At 37.4% G+C, this 20,807-nt stretch overlaps 1 protein-coding gene across 1 annotated transcript in view; it reads right to left on the bottom strand.

Moving 5' to 3' along the window:
• NAV3 (neuron navigator 3) overlaps window positions 1-20,807 on the bottom strand; it is a 488,007-nt gene that overhangs the window by 151,965 nt on the left and 315,235 nt on the right. Inside the window, exons 3-4 of the mRNA XM_081956875.1 lie at window positions 12,869-12,986; window positions 12,177-12,229 (exon numbers count right to left, since the gene is read on the bottom strand). Coding sequence (XP_081813001.1) covers window positions 12,177-12,229; window positions 12,869-12,986 — 171 coding nt within the window. The remainder of the gene's footprint in view (window positions 1-12,176; window positions 12,230-12,868; window positions 12,987-20,807) is intronic.

Below are 20,807 nucleotides of genomic sequence, written 5' to 3' on the forward strand. Positions count from 1 at the left end.
CACATTTTTATCATCTCCCCATGCTCCATAGGCTTTCTAGGAGCCTGGGGAGGGTGTAAACAGTCTCCCCCGTCCCCCTGGAGGCCCTGCGGAGGCTTCAGAAGCTTCCCTGAAACCTCTAGAGGATGAAAAACGGCCATATGAGCAACCCGGAGGTTTGGGAATGGTGACTTCCAGTTTGTCCGCAAGGCTGTTTTTCACCCTCCAGAGCATTTAGGAGGCTTCCTTGAAGCCTCCGGAGCACAAAAACAGCCCAACATGAAAACCGGAAGTCCAGTGAAAAATGGCCGAAAAAGAAGGCTGAAGTCAGCTGGCCATCACACGCATGTGTGCTGGAGTTGACAGGGCAATGCCTAGCGTGCCCTAACAAATGGCTCCATATGTGCCATAGGTTCGCCATCACTGCTCTATATGCTTAAACCCTTGAATATTCAAGGTGATGAATGAATTCATTGTGTTAATATTTTACAAAAGGAAACCATTAAATGAAATGAAGGGCTGGAAGTCAATGCTGTATGATTTTCAATTAGTAGGCTTACCTAAACAATTCACTTGTGAACTGAAATTCTACTGGCTTGTCTTAAAAATGTCTGTTATCATTAATTTTGGCATTACCAAAAGTAGCTTTGATCTCCATTCTCTGGTAGACATTACTTATTCTTCTTCCAAATATAATTATAGAATGCACATATGATAATTAATACTGAGTAATAAAGCCATCATTGCCTCACATCACTCCTCTTTGTCTTTTTCCTTTTATTTGCATTTCTATGCTTAGGTTTTCTTTGATATGTTACTATAAACAAAAAATGAATGGTTAGGGATTCCATAATTACTAACAGACCAACTAATAAAGGTACACTGAGCATAATTTATAATGAATGATAAAATAATTTTTGCAATGATTTGTAGGAGTGAAATCAAATATTCTGAAATAATTTTGAAAGTTTTTGAATTTTTTCATTATTAATTTTTAAATTGCTTTTTGTAATTTTGAATGCCAGGAGATACCACCGCCATTGTAATGTAGGAGTTCAATGGGTGAGGAAGAGATAGAAGAAAGAAAAATATTGTGATGTTATGCTTGGCTTTTAAAGAGGAGTTTGTAAAAAAACTGAATAAAATTATTTGCATAATTAATTCTGATGAATCTGATGAATCAATTATGCAGATAAATCCTGTGTCTCTAAGGATACTAGAAGCAGTGATACTAACAATTAGCATCAGATTCCAAAAGATAAAATGTAAAGTCCTTTTTCAATTTTGTAGCTAAATTTCTTAATAAGTAACAAAGGAAGAACAATTGATCTTCTAAGATTTCCATCACTGCTGATACCTATTTTTTCTTCCTACAATCAAAATGACTAGCTTCCTCCAACCAAAGATACTATCTTATAGAAAAGCAGAATTAAGGAAATAATTAACAAATGCATTATAGGTGATAAATTCGGAAGCAATTTTTAATCTTTTGTAATAATTTCCAAATTGCAGATCGTAATTATTAAAGCAAGAGTGTGTGTCTCAAGATGAGTTTATCAAGATGGTGAACTTAAATCTTCCAGAGTTTAGAAACTGTCTATGATTGTAATCCTTTTGGTGCTATATAATTGACTATTTCATTGATAATCAATATTATTTGTCTAAAATCCAAATAAGAAAAAAATTGCCCTGCCAATAATATAGCATCAATACAGAAACTTTCAGGTGCAAAATAAAAAAAACTTTTATGTAATGCTCTGCAGAGTTACTCAGAAGGAAATGTCATTTAAAGCAGATATTATATCCTTCCCAGTGGTGGGTTCCGGATCCCATTCCAACCAGTACGGTTGGAACGGGCCCAGCGTCGCCCACAAGGATGCGTGCAGTGCGCATGCACACATACGTAGTGCGCATGCACACATACGCAGTGCATGCATGCATTATAGCTGCCAGCGACACTTCCGCAAGCCTCCATGACACTCCAGCTGCTTGTCAGAGTGTCGCGCAGATGCTGTATGTGCCATGCACATGCGCAGAAGCGCCAAAGGCTTTAAAGGACAGGTAAGGAGCTCGGGCGGGTTGGTAGGCCCTCGGGTACACCGTACCAGAATGGTACCCAGTGCTCTGGGCAGCTCTGGTATGCCCATACCGGGGCGTATCTTCTGCAATCCCCAACCCAAAAACTGAGGGATTCTGGTGCATGCATTAGATTGCATGTTTATATTGACGTTCTTGCACTTTTATGCATGTGCATTAGAGAAAAAAATCATGTCACCCGACACTCAAATATTTAATATTTGTGAACCAATAATAACTCCCAGAGAACACAACACTCAAAATTCTACATAACAAAAATTTAGCCAGGAATCCTCAGCGAAGCATTTGTGAAATGAAAATGGAATCTTCTCATTCATTTATTTTGTTAGTCAAATTGACACGTCTGCCTGACTCCTGAAGACCAGTATATTATGTTGCAGTGACGTGCAGTCAGGTGAGGCAAGTGAGGCACAGCCTCACCACTCTCATCATGAAAAAAAAAAAGTAAAAGGAAAAAGCTGAGCTAGTTGCTGCCTCACCGTGGATGACTCTGCTTAACCTCACTGGTGCTCTCCCTCCCCAAGTGTAGTTACTTCCTCCCCAGGCCCCCATTCATTTCTCTCTCACACACACAGCTGGATAAAACTATATAAAAATCTAGCCCAGCTTCACTGATTACAAGTTTGAAAAGGCAACGTGGCTCCACCTGCAATCAAACTACACTTGGGGAGGGAGAGCACAAGCGAGCACTGAGGAGACCACAGGAGGAGGCAGGAAGCCAGGCAAAGAGCCATGCTGTAGTACACACACTTCCCCCCAGCCTCTTTCTTTTGAAAGGCTTGGCTGTCCTCCGGCTTCTCTGCCTCTCCTCTCACCCCAGCCTGCCAGCAGGAGGTGGTGGGTGGGCTTTATTGTGTTCCAGGCATTTCCCACCCAGACAGCAGGCTGCATTTGCAATGGTGGAGGTGTTTGGGAAAGGCAGCAGGGGAATGGGGGGGGGGGATGGCAGAGGAGCTGCTTTCAAGCCACTGGAAAAGATATCCAATCCAACTTTTGTGTGTGTGTGTGGGGTTTGTTTGTGAGTGAGTGAGAGAGGGAAGGGGTAGGAGAGATAGTCCAATCCAACTTGTGTGTGTGTGTGTGTGTGTGTGTTTGAGAGAGGGGGAGGAAGGGAGAGAGGGAGGAAGGAGTGGAAGGAGAAGAAAAAGAAAAAGAAAGAAGGAGCAAAGGAGAAAAACAAATGCTGTCGCTTTAAATTGGAACTGAGCACGCCTGGCTGTGGAATTCTGGGAGTTGAAGTCCACAAGTCTAAAAATATTTGAAACTCAGCACTGTGTCAGTGCCTCACCAGTCATAAACATCACCGCACGTCACTGTTATGTTGTCAAATTATAGTGTACAGCTTTAGAAATATCAAAGGGCAATGGAAAAATGGAGCATAGGTTCATATATTAGTTTATTCTTTAAAAATCCAGCTATTTTTGCTTGAATAAAAATGTTTGCTTTCATAAAATTAAGCATATTAATATTTCTAAAACATGCCAGTGCTTAAAATAGAGTAGAAAAGAATAGCCTTTATTCTGTTTATCCCGTGAAGTGTTAATCCTACTTTATAATGTGATAATATAACTTGGTAAGGCCACACTTGGAATACTGCATTCAGTTTTGGTCTCCATGATGTAAAAAAAGATGTTGAGACTCTAGAAAGAGTGCAGAGAAGAGCAACAAAGATGATTAGGGGGCTGGAGGCTAAAACATATGAAAAATGGTTGCAGGAACTGAGTATGTCTAGTTTAATGAAAACAAGGACTATGGGAGACATGACAGACATGGTCCTCACCTGTCGAAAGTGTGCCCACACCCACAATGCAATGCACCCCGCCCACCTGCACATGTGCGTGCGACCCCCCCTCCCCTGCCATGCGGGGGGGAGTTTTCATCCTCCCGGGCTCCAAAGGCCCGTGTACCATAGGTTCGCCATCAAGGGACTACAAGACCTCCAAGGTCCCTTCCAATTCTGTTATTCTATTCTATTCTATTCTATTCTATTCTATTCTATTCTATTCTATTCTATTCTATTCTATTCTATTCTATTCTATTCTATTCTATTCTATTCTACTCTATTCTTTTCGTTTAGCAAAATTAACTCAAGCAATCTAGAGATTTATTTTCCTAACTTAGTCCTTAGTAGCAGTTTCATTGAGTAATGCAACAGCTTAGAAGGTGTGTCAAACTTACCGTGTCCCGGTAGTGTCACATGATGTATTGCAACTTTTTCCCCTTCACTAAACCGGACATGGGCATGGCCAGTGCGTGATCAGAGACTGCCCAGTCCATAGTCCATGAGTTTGACGGCCCTGCCTTAGAGAGATTACCTGTGATCACTTTTTATGCCTTTCTTTGCTGGTTTTCAGTCTTTTGCCAAATCTCCAGCAAAAGAACAGCCATAGGAATACATTGATTTGCTCAGTGGTCATTGCAAAAAGAGTCATAAAATTGGGTCCAGTCATGTGAGTGCCTCGACTTATGACCATTAGTGGAAGTTCTGGGCTCTATTACAGTAAAGTCGAGGGTTACCTGGTAATCATTATATAGTAAACATTATATTATTATTTTATGCCACTTTTTATCTTGAATTTTTTTTAGAGTGGTATAGTACTAATAACAACAACACTTAAATAACAAATAATGAAGCCACCTACCCTTAAAGAAAATATTTAGAATGAAAGTTTTAAAACAATGTTCATTTTAAAAAGGCCTTTTATAAGGGATTATAAGGGAAACTAGAGCCACCCAGCTATATTTATACTATGGGAATGAAGATCATTTTATATTATGGTTGTGCTAAACCTCACTTTCCAAAGCATCAGTCCTATAATTTTCATCTTTTGTCAGTGCAGGATTATTGATTATTTCAATTATTAACTGTCATCTGAGTCCAAGGATGAAAAATGTGAAGTTAGATGTCTGTTAATTCATGAAAAAGGCAGAAAGCAGTGGCATTGGATTTAAATTCTGTGGCTAGAAGAAAGAGCTTTTTACTCTCACATTGATAGGCAAGAATTAACTGTTTTATGTGGTTTTATCCTACCATGCAGTAACAATTCTTGCATAGCTATCTTGTATCAAGTATCTTGAACAGCTTTTTCAGATTGAGACAGCTAAAGATGGAAGAGATACTCTTTGTTATACTCATCTGGATTTAATTTGGAATTAGGCTTCTACGTTAAAATGCCCTTCATTTTTCTACTGAGAGAGACTGCTTTCTTTGAACTTCATGTGTGCTTTGCTGTGACTTGAAGCATTGGCAGCTCACTATGGTGGTAGAAGGCGGAACCAATTTGTAGCTGTTATTTGAGGAAGTTGGAAAGTATCAATACAATCTTGGTGATTAGTGTGGTTTGAAGCTCTCACTGCAGAAATCCTGGGAGCCAAGTTTGAGAGAAGAACCAAGAGGAAGAACTTACCCTAATTATCTTTTTGTTTCATAATCATTTAATTCATTTTACAACATGATAAAATATTTCTGCCTATTTTATGATACAAGCACTTTAATGGGATAATTTGGGATACAGGGTTTGTCTTAAAAACCCAGCTTGGCTGCCTGACCCATAAGGGAAACTATGGAGCCACACTATTTGAATCTCCCATTCTAGGCATCTGTTTCTTTCTGCTTCCATCAGTAGCCTGAGATGCTGTTGCCTGCATTTAAACTGTCCAATCAATGGGTTCTTTAGATTTAAGTCAAACTAAAGCTTGGTGATTGCAACCAGTAAAATTTGTGGAAGTTTGTAACTGCCAGAATTTATGTGGACTTGGAGTTACTATGCCCTATCTTCCTTAACCATTATAAATAAAAAATATTCTTTTTCCCAGCTTCTATTAAAGGCAGACAAATGGATTTGATTAGTTCTGCATAATATTCTTTAACATCTTTACAACAGTGGAAAATCAATGTACTGCAGAGTTCCTTTTTCAGGAAGTGTTTGCAGAAATATAATAGTATCATCCAACTTTAATTCTGACTAATATTTGAAACCATCTATGTAAAACAGTGAATAGAATTCTCAAGTACAAAGTTCCCTTTTATGTTTTTGACATAGTTGTGGCTACAGATAAACTGGCTTTCATTTTAGAGAGATTTATAGCTCTCTGAGGTTAAGAGATGGCTTGGCTCTCCCACTGAATATAAGAAGCTACTTCATAATTAGTCATACTATTGCTGCATCTAGCTAAATACCACCTATAATGAATGGTAGAACATCAACAGAGTTTTCGACAAGTTCTTTTAATTTTCCCTGTTCAAAATACTAGCATATGAAGAAAGGAAGGAAAGAGAGGGAAAGCATTTCATTATTTGCCTCCAACTCTAGGAGAAAGATAAATATTTAAATTATACTATATTAAACTAAATATTATTCCAAAGAATGTAGCACACATCTTTGGATTGTTGCACACTAGGAAGTGGGTGGGGTAACATGTCTTCAAATGGCTTCAACATTGAGCATTCTTGGACATTTGCAAGACCCATCATGACCCTTGCCCAATCTGCCCCTTTAGAAGCATTATAGTATTTAGACAGTCAGCATTGTGAGTTTGACCAAACAGATAACACAGCTAATTCTATTTGATTTTAAGGTTACATTAATATGCTCTTGCACGTCTGAAAGTATCTCCCTCCCCTCCATTTTACAGCCCAAGAAACTAGGGAGAAGCCCCACACAAATTACGGCTGCAGGCTCAGCTGCCTTTTATCTGAACATTCTCTTGGTTGCATTTCTTTGCCCTGTCTCCCAAGGACATTCCTTCATACCATTACATCTGTTGACATGACTCAAATGTCATGAATAGAACTTTTTCCTGGCATCCATAAATTAAAATGTGACTAATCCAATTAGTTGGTAGTTTTCAGAGAGATGCTATCCAACTACTTTCAAGTAAACCTGACAGAACTCATGAATGGAAGAGGCTATTTTGCTAAGAGTGTCATTAACCTCAGATCTGCCCCTGCACAAAACAGTATGCTATGGAATACATTACAAAAATGTAACATTTTGTGCAGTTTATGAGGCAGAAACTATACTTAGATTTCCACCTGGACAGAATTTTTGCTGCTGTATGTTGACTGCTGCCATTTGCCAGTTTCCAGAACCTTATTTTTTTCCCAAATGGAATAAATATGTATAGGTCCTTCTTCCCTTAGATGAATTGGAATACAAAGTTTAAGATTTCCCAACCAGCAGAGAAATCAAATGCAGCAGCTGAAAATATTGGGACTGAGTTTAAACATCTTTAGAGAGACATAGGTTGGGAAAAACTGTACTAAATAATATTTTCTCCTAGCACTTATACAACATAAATGTTTGAAATAAATGTTTGTTTCAGCATCATCTTATTTATTGAACAATTTCATCCAGTTATAGATTCCAGTTGGTTCTGTATCTTTCTCTTAGTCATACACAGTGAAAAAGATGCTTTTATTGATGCTATTTTTAATAGTGGGAAGCATTCTCAGCATTCTTGTATCTTTAGCATGCTCTCATTTTTCCCTTAAAAAGATAATCTAAATATACCATTCTGGGTTAACATATTTTTCTAATCCTTCTGGTTGACAAAAATGTACTTATTACTGCAGCAAACAGGTGTTGGTAGGGTATTTACATCTTTTTTATATATACTGCTTCAATGAACTTTGAATACTACTTAATGTATAACAGCAACAAAAACTGATATTTTATTTTATCTATTTTTCCAACACGGGGTATGCTTTGAATTAAATATCAATACCAACAACTGATACTAAATCCCTACAACAAGTATTAGCAATAAGTCTCATAGCTATAATGCCAATCAATTTAATGCATCCCTCATTCAACTCTGCAGGATGGAATTGAGAGAGGTATTATATATATATAATTTATTAATTTCCAATTTTCTATTAAAAATACTTCTCAAGAATTTACTTATCCATGACAACTTCTAAGTGAAAATACACTGTTGTACATATTTTGATGTACAATATATGGATGTAATAGCTTAATGAAGAAAAAGAACAGAACTGAATGGGAGGAAAAAGAAGAAGTGATACAGACTAGAAACTAATTTTTAATTCAAACTCTATGCACTGAAATGAATCTATCACCTTTAGGATTGTAATCTTTTTCAGATTGAGAAACACATGCAACAGATGGAAAGAGAAGTCAGTCGAAGTTTATAATGAAGGTACATTCTCTGGTCACACTTATGATGTTTACAATTTCATCTGAAACATGGAAGAACTGACATACAATACTACAAAGGGATTTCTAGATGACCCAAGTCCTGTATAGGGCACGCTGAGATCTGGAGTAAAACTAAAGGAGAGATTGCACTGCAATTTTTACATCTATCCTGTATCCATAAAGAGTAGCCTTGTGGGGAAAGTCAGATGTCTTGCAATTATCACCAAGAATGCTGTCTGGGTATATAAGGATTTCTAGTTCAACCATATCTGAAGGATACCAGATGGGAGAAGACTGTCAAAGAGGCAGCATCTGAAAATGCTTTGTATGATGGATGATACTGTTGCCTAGAAAAAACTAAGGGAAAAACAGCAGATTTGGACTGTATTAATAAGGTTTCTGAGATATTACATTTTGAATTTTTGATTTTATAATTTGGTTGGAAATTCAGAGTATCAAATTAATTAAAAAACAGCATTAGTTGGCTTTTCCATTCTCATTCAGCGGAGAACCATTTCAATATGGACACAGACCTCTGTGTGCACGTGGGTATAGGATATCTTTTTGTAATTCTGTTGTTGAACAAAAAGTAACCCTCTTGGGAAATGCATCATCAATATTAGAAGGTTAGCTTGAAATTTGGCCATTTCCTGCTTTAATCTGCAGAACTTTGAAGATATGGCTTTTCTGAAGGTAAATGTTTCCTTTGAAAAACAAAGGATGACTAACTTTGACGATATTCCTTTAATAAGAAGCAGAGTCACTGCATAAAAGTCACACTATATTTTTAAGTTTTTGCAGATCCCAAAATATTTCTCCAAAAATGTTAATTGCTCTATTTTAAGCCAAAAAAAATACAATAATATTAATAGTAATATGCCATTTTGGTATCATGGTTCCCTCCTAGCAACCTGTTCTTGTATTCAAAGATACTAAAATTGAAAAGAAAGGATTATTGTAAAGCATCCAAAGATGTAAAAAGTAAGAAATGTGTCTAAAGCTAATTTGCTATGAAAAGTATTTATAAAACAAGTCTTATTTCTGCGCTAGGATCTCAGCTAGCAGCAAATAAAATGTGAAGGATGCTGGGAACGTAGATCGGCAACGTTTGGAAAGCCAGAGATACATAAAAACCCTGCTGGAACAGCCAACAATCTATCTCTTAATACTCAATCAGCGGTATTCAGAAGACTTAATAAAAAGATGATTATCTCTTATCATTGTTATTCCTTGGCAGCTAGTATTCAACAAACGCCACTTCTGATTCTGAAGGTATCAAAAAAATTACCAATATTGCTAACAAAGCCAGTAGAACTGCTGGACAAAATCCATATTTTCCTTTCCCTGCTGTCTATTGAGTATCCTCATATCCCCTTTGTAATTAAGAATTACTGCTGCTATAGTCTTTCCCAGTGGATAAGCTACTCTATCACTGAAATTGTTTTGATTGCCCTTTTGGGGGAAGGGTTCTTTTCAACTCTTCAATATTTATGTATATACTGATGTAGAATTTGGAGAATATTGAATACAATATTCAAGTGTGATGGTTAAAACTGTATACATTATTTCCAAATGTGGTCTCATTGTAGATTTATAAGGGCATCATAATATTGGCTGCATTTCTGTTAGTTCTCTTTCAATGTTTCCAGACATAGAATTTTATGGTGGCTAGACATTGGGCAATTTTCCTTGACTTATCTGCTATGATTCCAAAATTTTCTGAATACTTTCTTCTTCTTCTCCTTAGCTGCATTAAAATGTTGACGTTCATTAATCTACTTTCGACAGATCCTTTGGGAATCTTCTCTTGAAATTCCCCTTCTCCTTTTTAATTTTACTATCTTAATACACAATCTATTCAAAGTTATCCAGCAGCATCATAACTCATTAGTAACTGTAATCCACATCTATAGAAAAGAAATTTAAAGAATAGGATCATGGTGGACAAGAAAATGGACCTTTTTGATGCAGAAGGTTTAAAAATCTTATTTTTTTTCTTATCACGAACAACAATATTATATAACATTTAAGACTTTTTATTTAAAAAAGACTGTATGATGGTGTACATAGCAAAAATATGTACAACAGCATTGGCTGACAATGAATGATTGTCCACAGTAACCAGCAAGCCTCTGTTCCAATATCTCAGGGGTTGCCACAAAGAAGAGAGAGTCAAACTATTTTCCAAGGCACCTGAGGGTAGAACAAGAAGCAATGGGTGGAAACTAATCAAGGAGAGAAGCAACTTAGAACAGAGGAGAAATTTCCTGACAGTTAGAACAATTAATCAGTGGAACAGCTTGCCTCCAGAAGTTGTGAATGCCCCAACACTGAAAGTCTTTAAGAAGATGTTGGATAGCCATTTGTCTGAAATGGTATAGGGTTTCCTGCCTAGGCAGGGGGTTGGACTAGAAGACCTCCAAGGTCCCTTCCAACTCTGCTATTGTATTGTATTGTATTGTTATTAAGTGACTTGAAACTAGGTGTTCCCCATCATATCCCTACATTTTAATCAATCTATTAAACCAGCTCTTTATTTGCAGAGATCATCTTACATTTTCAAAAGAGCAAGACTTTGGCATTTTCCAGATACCAGGAAGTATTGTATAATGTTTGCGCAATGGGACAGGGACTCAAAATTTCATGATACTTGAAATTACAGCAATTTTACTTCTCCCTCCCATCCAAAATCTCTCACAATAACATGTCAAAGAAAAACAAGAAAGCCAAGTTGCCCTTGAAAAGCATCTTTGGGAGTCTCACAATAATTCTGAAATCCCTTATTCTTATTATGTGAAGAGAGTTTTCTTTTCACATCTCATGAGATTTGGAGTCTTATCAATGTTCAGCTGTTTTTATTTTTAAAATGGCTTAATAATAATAAAGGTTGCTAATGACATCTACTGGCAATATATTATTGACCTTTGATGTAATGCAGTGTTGCAGTGGGAGCAAAACCTATTTTGTAAGACTCTTTGAAAACAATACAAATGATAGAAAAAGCAAGGTTGCAGAAAGTACTTGAATAAATAATTTTTTAAAGAAGATAACATCTATTGTTGAGTGTGCTTTAGCAAGCAAGTAACTCTTCACCTTCTTGCAGTGAAGAGTTAATTTTAGCAGCTTCCTGTGAGAGAGTGAATGTAACCGGCTCCTTTCTCAAATATCTACCTAAACTCTTAGTAATTAACAGATGAAATATCTAAGCATTTAAAATTAATCAATAGAAACTTAAAAATAACAATCAAAAACCCCTAGCAACAATATAAAGTAGATTAACTGAAGGAACATAGTGAGGGGGAAAAATTCAACTTTATTTATTTTATAGTCATAAATGTTAGTAATTTTAAAATGCTACAAAAATTGAAACTCATTCTGGATGGTAGATGAATTTTCCTCAGATAATAAACTGCATTTCAATGCATTCTTTAGGTTCATTTCTTCCAGCAGGAATAGCATGCGATTCAAAAAGTGCTCTGCAGTCAGGCTATTTCACTGGACTATATTGTGGACAAGTAGAAAGACTATTTATATTCATTAAAAGTTGGCAAACCCCATATTTCAAACCAGTAGTCCAGACACAAAGACTCCACTTAAAATTGGTTCTGCCATTTACTGTTTTAAAGGCAGTTCTGGAATGAAATGATCAGTGTAAATCTGAAAGACATGGAAGTTTAGGGAAAAAAGCACACTGACAATCTATTTGTAAGTATCAATGATGTTTCTTCCTTAAATACTTGATATTCCCTAAACAATTTTCTGATATGTATTTTCCAGGAGTACACATTCAGTATAATGCAAATGTGACAGTTATCAATATACTGTAATACAAATATATATATAATGAGTGCGCACACATGCACACAGACATATACATACATACATACATACATACATACATACATACATACATACATACATACATACATTTATTCTTACCATTTGAGATTGGCTTCGAGGACAACCATTGATATCTTCAACTTTTTCATTTGCTAAAAGAAAGCAGTGAAGTTTTTTTTTAAAAAAATGTTTAAGAATAGGCAACAAGACAAGATGAGAGAAAGCAAATAGGCACACAAATATTTTGCACATACTGAACTTTGCTCTCAGCACGCTGAAATGTACAATAACAGTCTTTCTTGTTAGCGGCAGTTCCTTTCCTCATGAAAAGGGGAAGTGCAGAGAATGTTGCTGCTAATTCTCCAGACCCTGCCAAACGACTGCTGACATGAAATCTTCCGCAATTGTTTTTGTGGGATCAAGATACAGTTTCAAGTCATCTCAGAAAGTATAAACCGCTCCAGTTAATAAAATGCACACATTGGAGACACATGGCTTAATGAAGCATTCGCTTTAGTCTGCCAAGTGTGTGAAACACAGTCCTTGGGCTATAAAGGGGATGAACCACATACAAATAGATTCAGACACACACTTATCAAAATTTCTGAACATTTAAAAAAATTAGGAGGCATTGCCTCTATTTCTGAAAATAAGTATAGAGAGAGAAATAAAGAGTCTGAATCACAACTATCTAATGTTCATCTCTCACAACACTCTGTTCTAGTTCTGTTGCATTTTATATCCTAACCCAGAAGTTATGCTCAGGCTATGGCTAAATGCGTGGGACTTACCAATAATCTGAATGATTTCTGCTAGTAGAACTCCATCTGCAATGTCCTGTTGCAAATCTTTGATCAGCCGTTTGTGGCCAGATTTTGCTAGATAATGATTAGCCCAGTCAGTGTATATCTGCAGAGTAGAGAGAAGGGAAACAGGAAGAGAGAGAGAGAGAGAGAATGAATTTAGGAAGACTTAGGTTGGCTTACATGTGAGTAGAGCTCTATAAAGCACATTCCAAATTAAGGAGTCACCACCAAAAAGTAAAGCTTCAATGGTTTTTACTTTTCTAAATCAGCCTCTGTGCCATTTTTCTGCATTTTAACCTTGAATGATTCATTTTATTATACAATGAAACATCACTATCATTGTGTTCAGGAAAAAAAGCCCCTTCAGGACTGCCAAGAAAATTCTTGTTATAAATCACTTTCAGTCTGATCTGAGACTTACACTGGAAACACACTGCATGAAACGTTTTTACTTGTTTCGTTTTGCTTCTTATGTTTATTTTCACAAGAACCATGTGCAAACAGTTGTACCAGCGTTTTCTAGGGAAACAAACATTTTATCCATACAGAGTATGCAAACAAATGTAAGGTGTACAGTACCTTACATACAGTATCTTGACTTTGCAAATGCCTTTGTTTCCTGGAAGCAAATGAGCAGTCTATACACCTGCATCATTTTTGGTTCACTATTCCTCAAAAATAAAGTAGATTAGAGTAAACCAAATAAATCCATCAAACCTTTTAAAAATGAAAACTATACTAAATTACAAACATGAAAACATATAGTAGCAGCATGACAACAAGACAGAAACAAGCTAAATGACACAGTAGCAGAAGTTCAGCCAAAAGTCTTGGCAAGCAGCTCTTTAGCTAACACCAAAAGCTAACTAAACTTAGTGCCAACTGTAATAAGATTACACCAGCCAGACTTTAGCAGTAAGGCAACCTGGAGAGGTGCCCTCAGAGAGGAGAAGGTCTTTAAATTAATTGCTTTCTTGTCCCACAAATAAACTAGGAAGTCATCAATACCCACACATGTTATAATCATTGAAAAGATAGGTGGACAGAAATGTGAGAATGGCTTGTCATTCTCTGAGTCCACGGATACAGACTAGTGGACACTGCTTATTTAAATTCCACTATTCATAAGAAATGTACAAATATGGTTTTTAGGCCTATGTACAACTTCCTATTTAAATAAAATAATGTTCAATCTAGATGTCAAAGTCAAATCCCAACAATAATGTTTTTCTGAACATTCAAACCCCCCCTTTGCATCATGTAACTATTTCCAAATTCCAAAGAATATTAACTTGAGAATGCTTCAATATTCTCCCCACATGGAGGGCTGATATAAAATATATTTTGTTATCAAATAAAAAAGATTCACTTTCCTTGAACATACCTAATTTTTATACTGCCTGTAAAATTAAATGCTTCCCAGCAATAAGTCCACTGCCAATTATAGCATTCCCATTCTGTTTTGTGTATTTGTACTGAATTTATTTTTAATGTGTTTCATTTTCAATTCTTGTCTGTGGCCATAATAAACTCGTCTATCCCAATAATATAACTAGTCATTCAGAAATGTATGATTAGTTTAAACTGACTATGTTAGGAACGGGTATTTATTGCAGTTAATTAAACTTTCATTTTTGGCTGTTTAGATGACTTTTGTAACCTTCCAATAACTTGGGTGACTTTGCTCTTTCATGGAAAAAAAGCTGCTAGAAAGCTACTAGGTTACTAGAAAACAGCAATGAAAATAAATCAATGGATTGGCCAAAAATAATAAATATTTTTTTGCTTTATTTTGATTTTTAAACCAAACTACTGTATTTTCGCACTATAAGACATAATTTTTCCTTCCCAAAAAGTGGGTGGAAATGTCTGTGTGTCTTATAGAGAGAATATTGTGGCGGGGGGGAGGGGGGTTAGTGCGGTGGCAGTGTTTACCACCACCACCTGTCTCCACCACCACCTGTCACCACTGCTGGAGTCTTTGCTGTCGAGCAGCTGATTGGCAGTTGGATTGGCCTCCTGGAATACCGCTGATCAGTCGTTCTAGCTGCTGATCACCGCCACCATTCTCTGCTGCTGCCAATCAATGCCAATCTCCGCTGCCGAATGGTGACAGTGGTGATAGGTGCCGATGGCAGGGATAGGTGGCAGCAGCAATAGGCAACTAGAACAGTTGATCAGGGGTATTCTGGGAGGTCGATCCAACCACCAATCAGCTGCTCAGCAGCAAAGGCTCTAGCATTCCCTGGCATGACGAACGGTGGCAGCAATGATAGGCAGTAGTGATGACCGGTGGAGGTGGCAAACGCCATCGCCATACCAACTCCCTCCCTCCACCATGATATTTGCTCTTTAAGAAGAATAGAATAGAACAGAACAGAACATAATTCTTTATTGGCCTAGTGTGATTGAACACACAAGAGATTTGTCTCCAGTGCATAAGCTCACAGTACATATATAAACAGCAAGTAATGTCATAGATCACAAATCATAATTGCAATCATAATTACAGGTTACAAACAGCAATTGATAAATCATAAGAAGATAGTAGGAAAGTTGAGATGATGAGAAAAGATGAGAAATGAGACTGCTGTGAGAATTGTGTTTAGCAGAATGATACCACAGAAGGAAAAACTAGCTTTGTGTCTAGTTGTTTTGGCATGCAATGCTCTATAGTGGCATCCTGAGGGGAGAAGTTAAAATAGATATGCCCAGAATGTGAGGTGACTGCCCTCTTTCTGGTTCATGTAGTATACAGATTGTCAATGGAAGGCAGGCTGGTTGCAGTGGTGGGTTCCGGATCCCGTTGCAACCGGTATGCTGCAATGGGGCCCGGCATCCACCACATGAATGCACACAGCATGCGCGCAGTGTGCGCATGCATACTTACCACCCGCAATGCTCCAGCTGCTCGGTAGAGCATCACGCAGGCGTCGTACGCTCTGTGAGTGTGCACAAAAGCCCCGATCAGCTCAAATAGCGGTAAGGAGAGCGGGCAAGCGGGTGGGCCCTCCCGAGCACCATACCAGAACAGTACCTGGTGCTCCCAGCAGGCACCGGTACACCCGTACCGGGGCGTACCAGTCGTATCCCACCACTGGCTGGTTGCGATTCTTTTTTATGCAGCCCCAACTATCTGTTAAAGTCTATACCTGTCCTGTTTGGTTGCTATACCAAATCAGACAGTTGTTGAGATACAAATAACAGACCAAATAATTCATCTGTAGGCTATATCAGCAGATCCTTGGGCAATATTTCTAACTTTGGCATTCTGGTCTCCACTTATAAGCAGCACATCTAGCTTGTATGTTCTGTTGAAACTGAGAAACTGCTGATGATCCCGTCACCAGCAGTTGAATGGATATGGAACAGAGACTCATTGGCACTGCTACGGAATAATTTCCCATGAGAAATCAAGTTGGCCCTTGTAGTTTTGGCTATCTGGAAACTTTTGAAAATAAAGTTGCTCCATAGAGTCTAGGGTGAATGATAGGATGTCTATGTGTGATTTATGATCTTGAATTACTGAGGTCAGGATTTTGTTTATTGTTTTATTTTAGGTTTTATCATGGATCTTTTACTTTCAGTCCTCCCCCCCCCCCCCCAATCTCCTTATAATTACTGTGGGATGCTAAAAGAATGTTTGGATTGTGACAGATATAAATTTCATAAGAAAATCTCTAAAATATCCTATTCTGAAGCAATTTCAAAAGTGATAAGGTATGTTTGTGTAGGGCATTTGGGGGGGGAAATCACACAACTGTTTATTCCAGTAAGAGTTTCATTTGCTTTGTTACTTGCCTAACATTTCAATGTTTTGAAATGTCTATGGAGGGTTATAAAAATTACACATACAAAAAAGTCACAATGTTGAAATAATGGCTTCTGTTATAGAACTCTTACTATACAGACAGAACAACGATGAGTACATTGGCAGCTTGAACAAGAGAAACACAGTTTGGAAAGGACATAAAGTGAATCAGAAGTGAGTTGTTGAAAAAAGAAACATTGCTATCAGATAAGAATTATGAGAGTGGTTGTGTGCCTCCTTGTTTCAAGAAAAACACAAGGTTTCGGTCATCTTAAAAAATAAAGTATTTTAGTATAAACTTACATGGAATAAAATCCAATTACGGTAAGTGAAAGGGACAAAACAAGCAACAAAATTCTATACCAATATTGCAAACTTTGCCTAATGAGCTGCATTCACTAAAACCTTAGTTCCATGTAAGATAAACAGAACCAAATGAACACATACAGTGAGTTAACATTTACCCTTTCCAGAAAACAGGCTTCTGTTTTATTTACTACTTGTAGCAAAAAGTTCTCAAATAAAGTGAAATACAGTAAACAATTGGCTGGACTAAAGAACATAAGTCAAAGAAAGACCATCAATAGTGTTGCCTCAAGATTTCACACAATGGCTCACAACATTTATAGCAACTTTTATACTTTCCCTTGGGCAATGTCTTTGAATCTAACTTCATATTTTCTTAGCAACAACAATTAAAACAAGGCTGTTGTTGAGCTTCACTGAATTAAATAATACATTGCCCAAATAATGATGGTATTAATGCTTAAGGTGCTGGGCTGGCAGAACCGAAACCCAATGTCAGGGTTATTCTGAGCCATGGAAGTTCATTGGGTGATTAATTAGTTCATTGGTTTGTTGGTTGATGTAAAAGATTTATATGGCTACCCATGTTAACTAATTCTGGGTGGTCACAATCACAAGTTATTTAGGACTAATCACAGTGCCAGAGCCCAACTGTGTATCAAACAGACATCAATTACTAGCTAATCAGAACTGAGGGCTGTCGGATCCAGATATTTTTATTTTTATAAGATTCTATCCCTGAATAACTTGCCAGGAGACCAGTTGTTAAGCAGTACAGCTTTATGTTTGAGCTTGCAAACATAGCTGTTTGCAAACATAGCTGTTTGACTAAACACAGCTTTATGTTTGAACTTGCAATCATTTCTCAAGATTTGCTACAATTAGATTGTCCTTAGATTAGGATAATAATATATCTGCCCTCAGTAATTTAAGCATGGGTTTGTATTTCTGATGTCACCTGAGTCAAACATAACAATTTTTCATTCTGTATTATGATTTTAATTGGTGTTAATTGATTTTATGATTGTTTGCCATCCAGAATCACCTGTTTGAGATGGGTGGCTATACAAATTGAATACATAAAAATAAATAAGTAAATTGGAGTTCCTAGTGACTTTCATAATTTATAACCCATATAACCTGTGTCCAAGACTATAAAATGTGTTGCTTATTTCTATGCCTTACTAATTCATTCATACAAAGTAGAATACTTATAATAGCTTGTGCAGTTTGAAAAAAAGCACTTGTTTAAGACATCCATGCCTCTTATGCATACTTCAAATATTTCACTGTTGACTTTCATTGCTCCTGTCATTTGCATTCCAGATGTGGTAGTTGTTTAATAAGTATCTTCCATTTCTGGCTTCTATTTTAAAACAGAATTATCAGTAGCAACAGCTGATAATTGCCTAATGCTTTTAAGTTACAGTTTTATATTTCAGATTCCAGTTATAGTGTAGGAAATAATAGGGCAAAGCAAAGTGAGAACATGGCTTTGTGAATTCCAATGAGCTCTTCTACTATTCTATTTTGAAATAAATTCCTTGCAAGCCAATACATAAATAAACTCATGTGCACTCCTACGTCTAGCGTGCAAATAACAGGAACAATGATGCAAATACAGGAATTTAGTAAAACTATTATGAATTTGTTAGAATGCCAACTGCTGTGTGAGACTGGACCTGAACAGAAATTGCTGAGAAGCAAAGCATGGTGCCTTCATCCATACACATTTCCATTACACTTTGATATTAAACATTTTATACAAACAGAAAGACTCTATTAGATTTCACTTCTACAGAAAAATATTCAGAGTATTAGTCACTGACGACTGTCAGGATGGAGTCATCGCTGAACTTTGTGCATGTATTTCACTGACTGAACTCCGTAACTAACTATCACATTGCTCATTTCCTTAGACAGCTCTTACTCCTGATCTGTATTCTCCATTAAACAACAGCTTTGACCACAAATTGCTTACATTGTCTATGGCCAAATTTATCTATTAAAATAATCTCAACAAGATGACAGTATAAGAGTATGTTCTGCATTTGTGAAGCCCCCAAATATGCAAGACACAAAGCTTAGTGACTTGCATTGTTACGTACTGTATGTCAAAATTATTTGTGCAAAGAAGTAATTTCTCAATACATTTGACATCTACAGTATCATTTTAAACTGTTTTAATTCTACTGTAAAACGATAAAAGAAAAGTATAGTATCTTTGAAACTCAAATAATATAAATTTTGCACCATAAATATGGAATATGAGAGAATGTAAAAAAATATAATTATTTAACATATACCAGAAGCCTCCTCACTCCCATCATGGAAATAGCAATTTTAAAGAACGTCTTTAATTAGATTAAAAGAAAAAAATCTCTATGGATTTATGTGAATTTTCCTGAATCTGTGTAATAATCTCATTCTTCAGTACAGATCAGTGGTGGGTTTCAAAAATTCTGTAGGTGTGGCCTGTTTTGTGAGAGTTGCTCGATCATCATGTGACCAGATGGGAGTGGCTTGGTGGTCATGTGACTGGGTGGGAGTGGCTTGGCAGTCATGTGACTGGGTGGGAGTGGCATGGCAGTCATGTGATTGGGTGGGAGTGGCCAACTTGATGTCACTCACCAGGAGATGTCATAGATTGGGTAAAATGTGGTGAAGCTCACTTAACAACGCTCTTGCTTAGCAACCAAAATTCAGGCTCAATTGTAGTCATAAGTCAAGGACTATCTCTGCCTTACTCTGTATGTCCTATTAAACTCCTTCTCCTTTCTGGCAATTTTCCTCTCTGTTAGAGGGACCAAAATAATCCAGACAATGTGAGGTTTCCTGATGCAGCAGGGAGTTGAACTAGATGACCTTGGAGTAGCCTTCTAGCCCTAAATTGATGTGCTGTTTTTCTTTTTTTCTGTTAACAAAGAAACCTAACTGAGGCTCATTCCACATTTCTGCCAGATAGAGATAATGAGATAATGACCCTAGAGAAAGTTTGGCTCCATTCACAAGCAGAGAATCATCCAAACCCTTTTAGAAACACAAAGCCCATGTTGCACAAACCCCAAAACTTCAAAAACATAAAAAATATAACCATAATTGTTGTTCCCAGCACCTTTTCAATTTAAAACTTCATTTTAAAGTTATATGCCTTAAGACTTGTGGACTTCAACTCCCAGAACTCCATAGCCAGGCATGCTCAGTTCCAATTTAAAGTGACAACAGCTGTTTTTCTCCTTTGCAAAAGAAGTTTCCTTCTTTTTTTTTCTTTTTTTCCTTCCTCCCTGCCTCCTTCCCTCCCTCCTTTCTCCCTCTCTCAAACACACACACACACACACAGATTGGATATCTCTCTCCTACCCCCTACCCCCTCCCTCTCAAACACACATGCACACACACATAAGTTGAATTGGATATCTCTCTCCTACCCCCTTCCCTCTCTCACTCTCTCAAACACACACACACACACACACACACACAGAGAGAGAGAGAGAGAGAGAGAGAGAGAGAGAGAGAGAGAGAGAGAGAGAAAGTTGGATGGATATCTCTCCCAATGGCTTGAAAGCAGCTCCTCTGCTACCCCCCCCCAATTCCCCCGCTGCCTTCCCCAAACACCTCCCCCATTTTCAATGGGTGGAAATGCCTGGAATGCAATAAAGCCCACCCACTCACTTCCTGCTGGCAGCCTGGGGTGAGGGGAGAGGCAGAGAAGCCGGAGGGGACCCGATCGGAGCCTTCCGAAAGAACGGGGCTGGGGGAAAGTGTGTGTGCTACAGCATGCCCCTTTGTCTGGCTTCCCTACTCCTG

The sequence above is a fragment of the Natrix helvetica genome (assembly GCF_964273705.1).
Source record: "Natrix helvetica genome assembly, chromosome: 6".
In the NCBI taxonomy this organism is placed as follows: Eukaryota; Metazoa; Chordata; class Lepidosauria; order Squamata; family Natricidae; genus Natrix; species Natrix helvetica.